This window comes from Sturnus vulgaris, chromosome 2 (assembly GCF_052056855.1).
Source record: "Sturnus vulgaris isolate bStuVul1 chromosome 2, bStuVul1.hap1, whole genome shotgun sequence".
Taxonomy (NCBI): Eukaryota; Metazoa; Chordata; class Aves; order Passeriformes; family Sturnidae; genus Sturnus; species Sturnus vulgaris.
The window spans coordinates 80148866-80163175 of NC_142244.1; the positions used below are offsets into that span (position 1 = coordinate 80148866).

General features: G+C 40.1%; 1 protein-coding gene across 4 annotated transcripts in view; it reads right to left on the reverse strand.

The window, feature by feature from the left end:
- DOCK9 (dedicator of cytokinesis 9) overlaps positions 1 to 14051 on the reverse strand; it is a 112713-nt gene extending 98662 nt beyond the window's left edge. For all 4 annotated transcript variants that reach the window (XM_014873373.2, XM_088159848.1, XM_014873371.2 and 1 more), the window contains exon 1: positions 13923 to 14051. In XM_014873373.2, the coding sequence (XP_014728859.1) occupies positions 13923 to 14036 (114 nt within the window). In that variant the 5' untranslated portion in view covers positions 14037 to 14051. The remainder of the gene's footprint in view (positions 1 to 13922) is intronic.
- Positions 14052 to 14310: the final 259 nt, after the last annotated feature.

Below are 14310 nucleotides of genomic sequence, written 5' to 3' on the forward strand. Positions count from 1 at the left end.
AAAAGCAATAAAGAAATTCTAGTTTTCTTCCAAAAACCAAAATTGTTTTAAAGGCCTAACCACTCCTCTGATTATAGTAAATTACTAATAATTACTTTGCACTTGGGAACTAGAGGATTTCAAATCAACATGTTAAGCAATCCTTTGACAACCAAATGACTTCCAAGAAAGCATAATGACGCAGGTACAAATTAAACGTGTGTTAGCAATCAGACAATTCTAAACAATGTTTGCAAGTTTCCATTTGGCAATGTTTAGTATACATGAAGGTTAGGGAATCAGCCTGGATTGATATAAAATCTTCAGCTCATCCTATAAAATCCTCACTATCAAAATGAGAACTTAAGAGACTCCTAGACAGAAACTGAACAATTAAGAAGATGGAGATCAAACTAAGGGGACCTTCCAATTGAGTGGGTTACTACAAAACATGCTTCTGTCTTCAGAAAAGCCACTACTAGAGGAAAACACTTCATAAAGATACAACCCCATACCTGCAAGAGAACATATTTCTGGGAGTATTCAAGCACTGAAGTCCTAGCACAAGAGCCACAAAAATATCCTTAATCTCTTGAAATACCAGAAACAGGTACTTGTATTTTTACCTACAAAGTTGTCCACGACATTTAAAATGCCCAAACTAATGCCATCTTGACATGACTGGACGTCTGGTTCCTTAAAGATCTTAACATATCCAGACTGAATTTCGCTTTTCACAAAACGTGACAGTATTTGTAGGTGGAGCACCACCTCTCATCTGGCAGCTGCCTGTATATTGGCTCAGAACACTACAGATGGGAACCTAGAGCTTCCTCAATCCAGAGGTGAAAACCAACATCACTGGGCATTTTTGGAGTGCCTTAACAATCCAATGACAGTATTTCAAAAGCAACATACTCGCTTCTGCCTAAAAAAGCTGCATTGCAGAAAAGACCTGAAGATCCAATAGCCCTGCAAGACTAAAATGAAGTGTATATAAAACACTTCACACTTAATGTAAGTGTTCATAGAGTACCAAAAAGTTCAGGTGCTGGTTCCTTCTGCAAAAGCTATTTCTGCAATGATTGCTGCATGCAGGTTACATAGAAGAGTTTTAGCAGGTAACTCTCTTCAAGAAATAATGTTTCTTCAGAAAGAAGAAACTATGCTGGAAGTATCTTTGTGGCCACAACAGTGAGTTTTATTTTGTCTCAATATTCTTAAGCACTTGATTTGTCAAAACTAGTGCAAAGGATGTGTTTGAGTACAGATTATGCTTAGTAACCTTCATATTTGCTCTCCAAAACGGTAAGGAGACTATAGAAAACTACAAGCTAGTCAGATTCACTCCAGGAATATTAATAATTTCCAGGAAAATTATGATGCAAACCCTCCTGGAAGCAATTTCTTGGCATATTAAGAGATGCATAGCAGTTCCAAGTAGACCACATGGATTTACCAAGGACAAATTATACCTGACCAGTCTGTTTGTCTTCTGTGATGTGATGGTTGGTTCTGTGGACTAGGAGATAGCATTGGACACTGAATACTGACAAGTCTCCCATAGCATCTTTGTACTCCAATTAACTAGATGTGGTCTGGATGAGTGGAGAAGGATGGAGGAGTGGAAAAGGATGACATCCTGCTGAACAGCAAGGTGAACATGCTGAGCAGGCTTCTCAGTACAAGAAAGATATTGACATTTTGGACTGAGACTAATGGAGGGCCATCATGGTGTTTCACATATGAGAAAAATCTAAGAGATCTTGTATAGTTCACCCTTAAGTGAAGGCTAAAAGGAAATCTTACTGCTGTTGCAACACCTGATGGGAAGCTAGAGAGAAGAGCCAGACTCTTCTTGAAGATACAGTCACAGAACAAGAGGAAACATATAGAATACTCCATTTGCATAAAAGGATTTATTTGCTTTATTTTTAACCACGAAGACTGACAGCTACTGAGGTTAAAGTATTTCCATCTTAGTGGATATTAAAACCAGACTGTCACATTCTCTGAGCAACCTGCTCTAACCAGATCTGTTTTGAGTGGGAGGATTGCACTAGGTGACTTCCAGAGATCTGCATTTCAGACAGCATATTTCCATGATTCTGTGGTGGTACACTGGATAACCACACACTAACCACTGAAACAGAGAAAGATAAAAGCTCCAAGAGAATTCCATCCTTCAGAAGAAAGCCAGTACAGTTACTCCAGGAGGCAGTCTTGAGAACAGCATGGTTAAATGCTCAGTAATTTTGACTGAGCATCTGTGCACTCAGCAAGGCCCTAAGAAGAGATTTCCATCCAACAGAAAGAAAAAGTTACCATGACATCAGAAATAGAGTATAGCACCAGGCTGAAGACCAGAGGCAGTTTATCACTCATACAAGATGCCACAAATGTCAAAGATCACATCAAAAGTAAAAGGAAATGCTTATGAAAATTAGAGCAAGATTTAGTTTGTCCTACCTGGACAAGGTATTTTTTGTGTCTATTATGTCTTTTCTATATTTAGAGAAGTGAGGAGGCATAAATGAAGCAATCTAAGAAATGTTATTCCAAATCTTACGTAACATATGACAAGTATTACGTAGGCGCCAATGGAGAGATGCACACAGATTTATAGCCCTGCTAGTTGCAAAATGCTAAGTATCTCAGCTAATAGTTTTAGATTTCATATATGAGAGCTGCAGAAAGCTCAGGCTTCTAACAGGTCCATTCTTACATGAGCAGCAATACACTTTGATCCACAGATGAGCAATGGGATCTGCCAGTTCTGTGCCTTAAGTTCAGACTTAACTCAAATATACCTTGAGCATACACATATCAAGAACAAGCCAAAGAACTTTGGGAAGTCCAAGGCAGTGTAAATTGAATAACTGAGCATTTATTGCTAAGCATGAGATACATAACACCTACGCCTTTTAACACTGCAAGCCATAACACAGGATTTCTGATATTGAAATATGCTCACTGGACTCCATCTAGTGGTCACGTAACTTTCAGCTTTTGGAAGCTGAAGTGATTATTCTGGAATTTTAAGCAACTGATACAATAACCGTAACAGAAAATTATAATTACCATTAGAGAGCTACAAATCAAGATGGTAATTATAGGATATTATTTTAGAAACACTGATGAAACCATGATGGAATAAGTAATGGTCAACACCACAGCAAACTAGGAAACAAAATTAAAATCCAGTTTTTTAGCAAGCTTACTGTATTCAAGTAAGAGCAGCAGAAACTTCAGGTTCAGATATCCTTTTTTTACATTTAATTTGTCTAAGAAGGTCATTCAGGTTCAGGTCTTTCTCCTTTCCTTTGTTCCAAGCTCTGCCAGGAACAAGTTCCAACTTCCCCTACAGGAGATGATTTGCTGCCAAAATATTATGCTGGATGTATTGTCCCTTGAACTTTATCAGCAAGACTTTATACAGCAGGACTATTTGATTTTTCTTTCCTATTAGGAACATCATATTTAATATGAGGAAAAACTTACTGGATCATGTTGTATGCTCTGGCTGAGAAGAAATTAATATAACTGTATTAAGCAATATACAATACCAGGCAAATAACTCCAAAGTGATAACAAGCCTGGCAAGCAAGAATCCCAGGACAATTTCTGAAGGGAACTAGAATAGCATCCTTCAAATAATTATGATGTGTGTCATCTATTCATTAACCTGAATGCCCCTTATAAACTCACTGACGTTTGAGGATCAACACAGATTTAAAATCCCTTTTGGACTAGCAAACAGTGAGAATGTGGCCTCCTTGAACATCTCTTAAAGACAAACATACTATTACGATTTTTACAGAAACCATCTACTAAATCAGACAGGACATTGCACATATAAGTGCCAGGGCAAGTGGGTGCAAATATGCCTGGCAGAAAGACATCCGAAATACCACTCAACAACATCACTGTACTGGGGAAAATGAGAAATGGGCAAGGTGAGACCACTCTCTATCTTATTTTCACAAAGCTTCAGTTCTGTATCATTTTGTTGCCTGGCTGTAGTCTCTTACCAACACGACTACTAACAAGCCCAGAAAGGCATCAAGTGAAGGGCAAGCAGATTCTCTGTCAGAATCAGTGCCCTGGTGAAGAACAGGACTTCTTCTGAAACCAAGGGATATAAAGACCAATATGCAACATTAAAGAACAGAGTGTGAAATAGCATTGTCATTGTGATCAAACTGGGAAATGGATGACAACCCTTCCATCACCTTAAAACTCAAGCCACTTTTCTGTATGTTGATACCCACAGCATTTCCATTTGACTTCTGATTTCTTGACAAACCTGTTAAAATGAGAACAAGAACTATCTTACTGACATTCGCCTCTCCATAGAAAACACCCAGCTCTTTCTATGGAGCATCCACCTTCTTATTCATGTATGTTTCAGCACGCCTTTGAGCCTATGAAGGGCAGCTGTGCATTGGGTAACCAGTAAGGCAGCAAGATCGTATATCCCTATGTCAAAACTAAAGCATCCAAAGGCAGTGGATGCTCTGGATTTGCAGGCTGAAACCAAATTTTATGTCTATAAACTCAGCCACATTGAATTCCAGGCTCCTGAAATTAACTACATTACAATTTGGGTGTTATAACAAGTGAAATTTATTACATCCTGCACTGATGTAACCCGATCTCTAAATGCTTTCTCTACTTCAAATTATGCAAGCATCATCTATTCCGATTTAAATTCTCCCACTCTTTGTTGGGAGAATAATTTCATAGTAGTCAAAATATAAGCTCCCGTCTTATCTCTGAATTCAACAACCAATTCCTCCCCACCCACAGAGTACCTGGAAGTACTAAAAACAGTTTCATCTATGCCTCAAATTTCCAAACCCAGATCAGTATCTGTCAACATGCCATTTCTTTTTAAGTCAATAGCTACACCTGAGTATCAAAAAGCACCCAGAAGTACACAAAGCAGCAGCTAAGGATTATTTATTTACACTGATGGATCTATATTACAGGCTTCTCTGAACCCTAGCAGCTAAGGATCAGCATTACTCCTTCTCAGGTTTGTTGTGACTACATTCATGTGTTCACCTTCCTCATTTTTTTCCATTTTGGGTGGCTTGGCATTGTTTCTCTGGTTTTCTTTGGGTTTGGGGAAAAGTTATGTTTTAAAGCATATTTAGGTAGCTTAGCTAATTTTAGTGAGGTCACTTGATATTTCCACTGCACGAACAAATATGTTTCTTAGCAGATGAAACTTCAGAAGGGACTATTTGATTTTGACTTATAAGGACCATAACACTATTCATTCTTCCCTGAAAACTTTAAACAAGTTTAGAAGAGTAAGGTATCATTTTGAAAAGTGAACTACTTTTGTAGATATGGTGTCCTACATTTTTTTTCTTTTCCAGTATTCTTTCCTAGAATTGTTACTAGAAGAAATTTTCCATGAGTACTATAAATACAGTTAGGAGAAAAAAAAAGCCAGTCTAAATCACGTTTCCTTGATTTGCTCAGAATTATGAAGTTGACTCTCTGAACTATCATTACTGAGAATGGTGCACAAAACAAGGTCTGCTTTGCATTTAACCTTTGCACAGAAACACTGTGAATCTGATCTTTTAGGCAATGTGCTGCCTCAGCTGACTTATTTCTCCCTCCTTCCAGTCTCCAGATTGAAAAATGATCCAGAACATTCATGGTTTTTGGTAATTTTTTTACACAGTTGCAAGGGTTGAATTACAATTTTTGTTCTAAAGCTACCTGGCACCCTTTTCATCAGCTACTGAGCTGAAAAAAAATTCTAGCTGGTTCTCTAGTGGCTCTCTTCCTATTCAGAGAGGGCCCCAACCTAAAACCTGGCCTGGACCCAGAGGTTTAAAAGTAGAATTCCAGAAAAAGCCTCCATTAACATTGACACCAACAAGTACTCCAGTCTGAAACAGCCTGCCATCTGCTTGAGCCATGGATGTACTGGAGAGCACACAGCAAAGGGCCATAAAGATGATGAAGGAATTTGAGGACAATCAGAGAGCTGGGACTGTTCAGCCTGGAGAGGGCTCAAGGGGCTCCCATCAATGTATGTAAATACCTGCAGGGAGGCTGCAAAGAGGACAGAGCCAGGCTCTGCTCAGTGATGCCCAGTGACAGGGCTGGAGGCAACAGGCACAATCTGAAACACAAGAGTCACCTCTGAACATCAGGGAACACTTCTGCACTGTGAGGGTGACCAAGCACTGGCACAGACTGCCCAGAGAGGTTGTGGAGTCTCCATCCTTGGAGATACTCAAAAGCTCCCTGGACACAGCCTTGGCAACTGGCTGTAGGTGATGCTGCTTGAGGCAAAGGTTGGACCAAATGACCTCCAAAGGTCCCTTCCAGACTCAGGCAGCCTGGGACTGTGTGACACAACCATGGCATTCCTTCCCATCCTATCCCTTGGAGAGATCTTTCCTGCTGCGTTTTTGTTTTTTTTTTTTTTTAATTCTGCATATTCACCACTAGGCCCAAGGTAACACTGCCTTTCATGGAGCCCTAGTCACAGAATGGAATAGTTAGTTTCACCAGCCTGAAGTGCCAGATCCAAACTTTTTAACAAAGGCTTTTGGTTTCTTCTTCCTGATTTTTCCCCTTGAGCTGCCAGGAATCTCTGGACACAGCAGGACAATGCAGAAGACAGTGTCTGGATTCCCCATTCCTCCTCTTATATCTGATTCATTGGGTGCAGATGAGAGGACAAACTGTTCTAACACATGCAGCAATCCACCCTTACACTAACAAAGAATCCCATCCCTCGCTCTTTGCAGTCAGATTAAGACTCTTTATTTTCTTAATCTATCAGCAGCAAAGCTGCTATTTCTCCCAACTAGTCACAATGGGAGTCTAAGTAGAAAACAACACTAGCAACAGATGTTGGATTTCTCTGACCAAACCTTTGTGGTTCACAAGAGTTTTCTTCAAAAAACCCCATTCAAAGCCTCTGATCAACTTTCTGAAGACCTTCAGAAAACCTAGCACACTTTTTTGCCAGAGCAGAATCCATTCCCCCAATGAAATTCTAGCTCTTGCTTAATACAAGAAACCTAGTCCATAATGTTAAGAGGGTTAGGTTTTAATGTGTGCTAATTTATTTCATTTTTAGTTCCAGAAGAAATCTCTTTTTTGAGATAATACATGCTCAGTTTCATTCTCACAAAAAGAACTTTACATACAGTAAAATACTGTAAAGTAAAATAATTTTTTTTAAAAAACAATCCATAGCTTTTTCAAGATGCAATACCTACCACTATCTCATAGATTATTAAATTTAAGAGACCAATGACATCAGTGCCTCTGGACATTCTGTATGCCACTTTTCACAAATCCATCTATCTAACTACCTATCTTATAAATTAAGGTCTTGAATAAGCTACATGACCAGAATTATTGGAGTATCTACTTGTCTTTGAAATAAGTTATTTCAAAAATACTTCAATGAAAAAAGCATGGTGTAATTCATGGACTACTTGTGCAACTTTTCTGCTTTGCACAATTAATGCTTTTCATAGACACAGACAATCTAAGGAGGGGCAACAGAAAATGGATTTGTCTTTACTCTCATAAAAATGATGGGGTACCCAAGTCCAATGAAGTACTTGAGACTGTTCAATTTCAAAATCAAAAATAAACACTAAGTAAAGAAGTTTAACATATATATTATTTTAATACCTATTATCTCATATAGCCATTCCATTGGTAAGTTCTTCAGTCACCATGAAACTTCAGTCTAAATGAGAGCTTCCTGGACACCAGCATGGAAGATGTTATTACACCTTTTATCTCCATAAAGGATCAGCGGCATCAAAACACCTCTAACAATTACAAAAAAATCTTAAATAAAAGCAATATAGGCTATACATTTCTCAGGAGGCCACAATGAAACTTCTTGCCATCTTGAAAACAGAACCCCCTTATTTACTTCAACAACCTATGAATGACCTTTTTCAAGTAGACTCACATGAATTTGGCAGATTCTCCAAGTTACCTCAAAAATACAAATATCTGGCAAAATTGACAAGTTCACAAGTGGTTGATCTTGCACATACATCCATTTCTCTGATGCTTTCATCTAATTTCAGGCACTCACTTCTCACAGGAGAGCCCAATGACCACATAGGCTTAAAAGTTACTTGAGCATCCACACCTACGCAACAGAAAAAACAGTTTACACTAAGGGTCTAGTTTTCAAGAGGAGTGAGATACAGACTTTTTTGAAGCATTTGCATTGAAGCATAATGTAGCATAACCAATGCCTTTCAGTGAGATATAGGCTTTTAAGTTTACTGCATAGGATCTTAAGAAAACAATAATCACAGAGTTGTGAAAGTCCCAAGTTTAAATGTAGGTGTAATGAGTTCTACTTCCCCTGAGATAGAAACATTCTGATTGAGGATTAAAGGGCATGAGTAGGAGGAAGAGAAGAAAGATAAGGTATGCCGTGGTATCCCATGTTGCATAAGACAGAAAACCCAAACCAGCATCACGTGCATCTGACATTTGCTGTATTAGAAACAACTACCTATAAAGCACTGATTCTTCTGTCTTAAACATAATTATCCTTGTCTAGCAGGAAAGAAAAAAAATCCAGAAAATGCTAAAGAAAGAAATTGCAGCTTACAAGAATGATCTAATGTTGTTCGAAGTTTAAATGTCTACCTTTCACAAAGAAACTCAACTGTCCTGTATTTTGTCTCTGAAATTGCCTTCCTGAGCAAGAACTTTAAAATTCAAATAAGTTTAATGGTATTTCTTAATAGAAACTTTAGTACTGTGGTCCAGCCTCTGAATCTTTGCAACCACAAAAATGTACATCATACCAAATAAGTCCTCTTTGCAGTATCAGACTTCCCAGAAATAAGTTTTTTAATTACTATCTTGTATCCAATCAAAAAGGTTTATATATTGCACTTTGCAAAAATAAAATCAGCACCTTTATTGAAAAGATCTTATTCTCTGAGAATTTTTATTTCTTTTACAAAAGGCAAGCAGTACATACCATAAACTAAAATAACTTCTTAGGGTCAAGTACTAGGCTTTTTCCCCTAGGTAAAGAAAGTTTAACAGTTCAGAGTGACTGAATTAGCATCACCATTTTTAGCACGTTCCTACAGGATGAAATATGTTATGGTGATGTTCATTGCCAGCAATGATTTTTCCTTTAAAATCTTGAGTGTCAGTTCTCATCTCCCTGCTTTCACTCATTCATTCAATTTCCTGCTTCCAAATTCCTTATGTATACAATTTCACAATCCATGTACAGAAAGCTCAAGCTTTATCCATGTTTCCAGCTTTTCTGTACCCATCAGCTCTAAAAGTCCTCCCTTATCCCTTTAGCATTGTATACCACTTTTGAATTCCTACTTCCCTAAAGGAAGCCATCAACTCTTTTCTGAACACACTACAACTGAAATCTGGCAGCTAATGAGGATCCAAATACTCTGTTCATCACACACAGAAGCACACACAAGCCCTTGGTCCACATGGCATATGAAATTATATAGGAGTCAAAAAGGAAAATGCCAACCCAAAATAAATACTACATCATCCTCCCAGTAATTCTTGAGAAACACCGTATTAAAAACTTGGCAATAATACAGCATAGAGTGCACCTCTTCATCTTTTTTCATGAAGTTGAGATTCACAGGAAACAGAGATCAGAATTGGAAGGACAAAGTTGGCATCAGTTTTCTTATAAAGAAAAAAAAGAGTACCAGTGAATCTGAGATCAGAGATTCAGTAGGAGATCCAAGCATTGTCTTTGTGATATAGTGATTTTCTACCATATCTGAAAAGCTGAATTTCTGGAATAGTTTTAGAACTCAAGAACTCCATCAGGTATCTGAACTTAATGTATGAGGGCCCAAGACTCTCTTTTAAGGTAAAGTTCTAGCCTTCAAATAATCAAAAATCTATTTTACATATTCAAATAAAAAAGAACTGTATAGAGCAATTTGAGAATCTCTCAGATTTCATCCTATTTTCCCATGTCACAAGTTTCTTCTGTACAATATTAATTTTGACATGGGGGAACAAGTCTTGCTGCATTATTTGGCACGCATGCTTAAACATTTTCATTATCTGCATATTTGACAAAGGCGTTTATTGACAGCTAGGCAAAAATAGATCAAATTTCACATGCCAAACATCTTAATTGCTTATTATCCTTAAATGTCAGCTCTAATATAGGTATATTATTATAAATAACCCTAATGTAGAGTAACTTTGTCAGTGAGATGAGTTACCATTAACATACCATTGAACAAGACACTGATCTGTATGCAAGTGCTTTGAGCAACTCATCATCACTTAAAGACATCACTTTCAATCAGGCATAATACTAAAACTGCACTGAAAACTGCTCTTGGCAAGATTGCTGGTTTAAGAGACACACTTGTCATCCCCATAATCTTCCCTCTCAGACATAAACGTATTTGGGTGGCCAGAGGCATCAAATTAAGTCACATGACAAGTCTGAAGTCAAAACAACATCAACAATGCACAAGAGGATATTCAGCGAGGATGCTACTGTCAAGCAGAAAATAGTAAAAACTGAATCCAAATAATCAAGAAATACATGTGCCTCACAACACAGGGAAAAGCTGATTGCCAAATAACAAGATTTCATTTCAGCCAACCAGACTGTACTTGTTGGTTCAGCAAACTACATCTAACAGAGAGAATGTATGAGATGTCAGATGCTGACAAGAGAGCTTGGTTCATTCTGTGATGAAAACTAGCTTGGCAAACCACATCTGCTTCATGTTTTTTTACTATACAGTCAAGTTATTTAGTCTGTCAGCTGGCTGAAAGTCTCTGACTTTTAGATTCAGCAAAGAGCAGTCTAAAAAATTTAAGATATACCACACTATCCTACTGACATGTTGTTTTCTGCTCTCTTTCATCAATATAATCTCAAGGACATTAATAAATTGGAAAAAAATAAGGATATTTTAGTAATGTGATTTAACAAACTTTTTTTAAAGATGGATGAAGTTTCTTTTCCCTTTTTAATCTAGCCATACATTGTTGACTGTAAAAATGGATGGAACTGTTAAACAGTACTCACAATAGCAACTTACAGAATCTATTCAAGCTCAGAGATATTCGTAGTTCACATTTATCTGCTACTGTAAGTAATGACTGGATGATTTGCATCACTGCTCAGTACATTCTGCTACAGAGGTGTACAGTCCAAAGCAATAGTTGGTTGTAAAGATCTGGACAGATCATCCACCATGAACTAACTACTAGTTTGAATTAATTCTTTCCTACCTCTAGATTCTACACAGCATGACTAGTCAATGGCAAACAGCTTCAGCAGTCTTTCAGTACTGGAAAACCTCAGCACTTCCTCATGAGCAAGTGATGACAGTAAGATCACTTTAGTTACCAGGGCTGAACTATATTTTAAGCAAGACAATTTGTTAACAACTCAGTTGAAAAAATCCTGGGAAAGTGCTATATCAAAGAGGGACAGCTTTGGAAGGAAAGTGGGTCTCCTTTACTTTAAAGTCCCACATCTGAACAGAGTATTCCACAACTACTATAACACTGGTCAGACTTGTATTTTCACCAGGTCAGCCTGAGAGATTTTTCAGATAACAAAGCCCAGAAACTCCAACAGATAAGAAACAGGTCAATCTGTCAAACTTAGAGATGCAAATATTTTTTTAAAGTCTTTTATAGCAAAGAAACATACTATGCCACCTAAATTTCTCCTTTAAATAAGTACTATTTCGTTCCAAACATCAATATTCAACAAAAAGAGTTACAGTATAGTAACAGGAGGAAGACAATGTAAATGTAAACCTGCAATTACTAGCCCTTTATTTCATTATTTAAACAGTGTGTGCACAGGAACATTGGAGTTCAGTGATAAAATGAACAGCATTTACAGTAACAGAGACATAGCAGCTGGCACAAAATACACCCGAAATAGAAAGGTGAACTTCAGCACAAGGCTGTATGTGAGAGAGATGGGGATTCAGCCTCATGCATCAAGCTAACATAAAAGGATCAAAAACCTGACATGAATGTTAAGTCACCATGAATGGCAAGTCATTTTGCTTTCTAAAATGCTGATTACCTTATCCAGAATAAGATCAAGACAGTAAACCACTTTGCACCATCACTTCTTTAATCTCCATAAAATTCTGCAGAATATGCTGTTGTGACAGCATAAAAACACCTGGGATATTAGTGCCTATCACCCTGTTATGTATTTGGTCAACCTGAATTAAAGATGCACATAAATATTTTCCAACTCATTGACACTAGTCATAAGTGAACTAAGGAAAAACCTTCTAAAGGCAGAGGAGGAAATGGCACGGTTGCAGACTACTGCAAAAGAAATGTTTATGTCATGAAAATACCTAAATCTCCTTTGTGCTCCCCCATAATGAAAAGTATTTTAAAATACATATACTTTTCTTCCACAGTTCCAAATAAGTACTTGACCCCTGGAGAAGTGTTAACATATTCAGATGTTAACTGCATGTATATGTATCAGCACCTTGTTGAAAGCTGTCAGTTTTCCAGGTAGACTCCAAACTCTGCATAATAGTTCTTTTATAAATTCTGTGACCCATAGATAAATAAAGAGCAATTTAATTTTAGAGTCATTATTCTTTAAAAGACAGGCATTTGTCTTTCAATCACAGCTACAGCATTTGTTCCTCTCACAACACACAGCTATGACAGGACAGTGTCCCAACAGGAGGTTTAAAAAAAGACAAGATCATACTTAGCATTAGCAACATCAAAGAACAAAGGACAGATCAGCTTCCAGTATCAGGAATCTCAGCACCAAAACTTCTTCACTTACACAGTTAAATGCTTACTCAAACATTCCCCTTGGAGATAACAAAACCACAAAGAAAACAAATGCATACCATGAATAAGAGTCCCAGGAGAGAAACCCTGTAAAGATTTACTGAGGCTGTTTAAGATGTCATCACCTGCTGCCTCAGTACAGCATCCAACAAAATCACAGAACTGTTAGGGCTGGAAAGGACTTCAGGAGATCATCTAATACAAACCCCCTGCCAAGGCAGGGTCACCTGGAGCATGTGACACAAGAGTACATCCAGGTGGGTTCCAAATGTCTCCAGAGAGGGAAACTCCATGACCTCGCTGAGAAACCTGTTCCAGTGGTCTGCCACCCTCAATGGAAAGAAGTTCTCCGTCATCTTAAGGTGGAAATTCTTGTGTTTATGGCCATTGCTCCTTGTCCTTTTACTGGGCACCACTTTAAAGAGTCTGGCACCATCCTACTGATACCTGCCTTTGAGATATTTATATGCACGGATGAGATCCCCTCTCACCTTTCTCTAGATTAAACACCTGGTTTACACATCTATTTACACAAATTTACTTTCAGCAGTTTAAATTAAATGAACTGTGCACTGGAGAGAGCAGCAGCCATGTGCTAGCGCGGTACAGGACAGCCGGGATAAACAACACATTAAAACATTCCTGCTCCACTTGCCAGCGCTCATCTTCCATTCCGCACGACACAACAAAAAAATTGCATCTTAGTTGTGAAGAGAGCAGAGATGAAAAGATGAAAAACCATTTTCGCACCGCTATTTCGACACATGCGAAAGCCACTCGGTCCCGCCAGGCCGGGCGCCAGCCGCTCGCTCCACAGGTGAAGTTTGCGGGGGGCGGGAGCGCCCGGCCGTGCCCGCCGGGCGCGCATCCCGCGGCGGGCGCGCTCCCCCCGCGGCCGGGAGCGCCCTCCCCGCACCTCGGCCCGCCGCAGCAGCAGCCGCCGGGGCAGCCCAGGAGCCGCACGCCCGCGAGGTATCAAAGCCCGTCGCCGTGACAGCCCGGCAGGGATCAAAGGGCCCGTCTCCTCCTCGGGGGCCACCGCCGCAGCCCCGCGAGGCCCCGGGCCGGAGCCCCGCCTGCGCCGCCGCCGCACTCACCAGGAGGACGGAGCCGCGCACCACCTCGGAGACGCTCTGCCGCAGCTCGGCCGCCGTGCCGGGCTTGCTCAGCGCCCGCGTGAACTTCCGAGTCTCCGGAGCCACGAGTGCCATGGCTGCTGCCTCCGCGCTCCCTCCGTCCGTCCGTTCGTCCCTCCCTCGGCGCGGGGCCGCCGCAGCCCTCCCGGCACGGCCGCCGGACGGACGGGCAACCGGACAGCCAGGGGTGGCCGTCGGGGGGCGGGCAGGGAGCGCAGCCCCGCCGCCGCCGGGTGCCGCGGGCAGCCCCTCCCTCCCCGCTCGCCTCCCTCCTTCCCCGCTTCCCTCCCTGCCCCGATTGGCGCGGCCGCCAGCGGGGCGGGGGGCGGGGCCTCGCCGTGCCCACCTG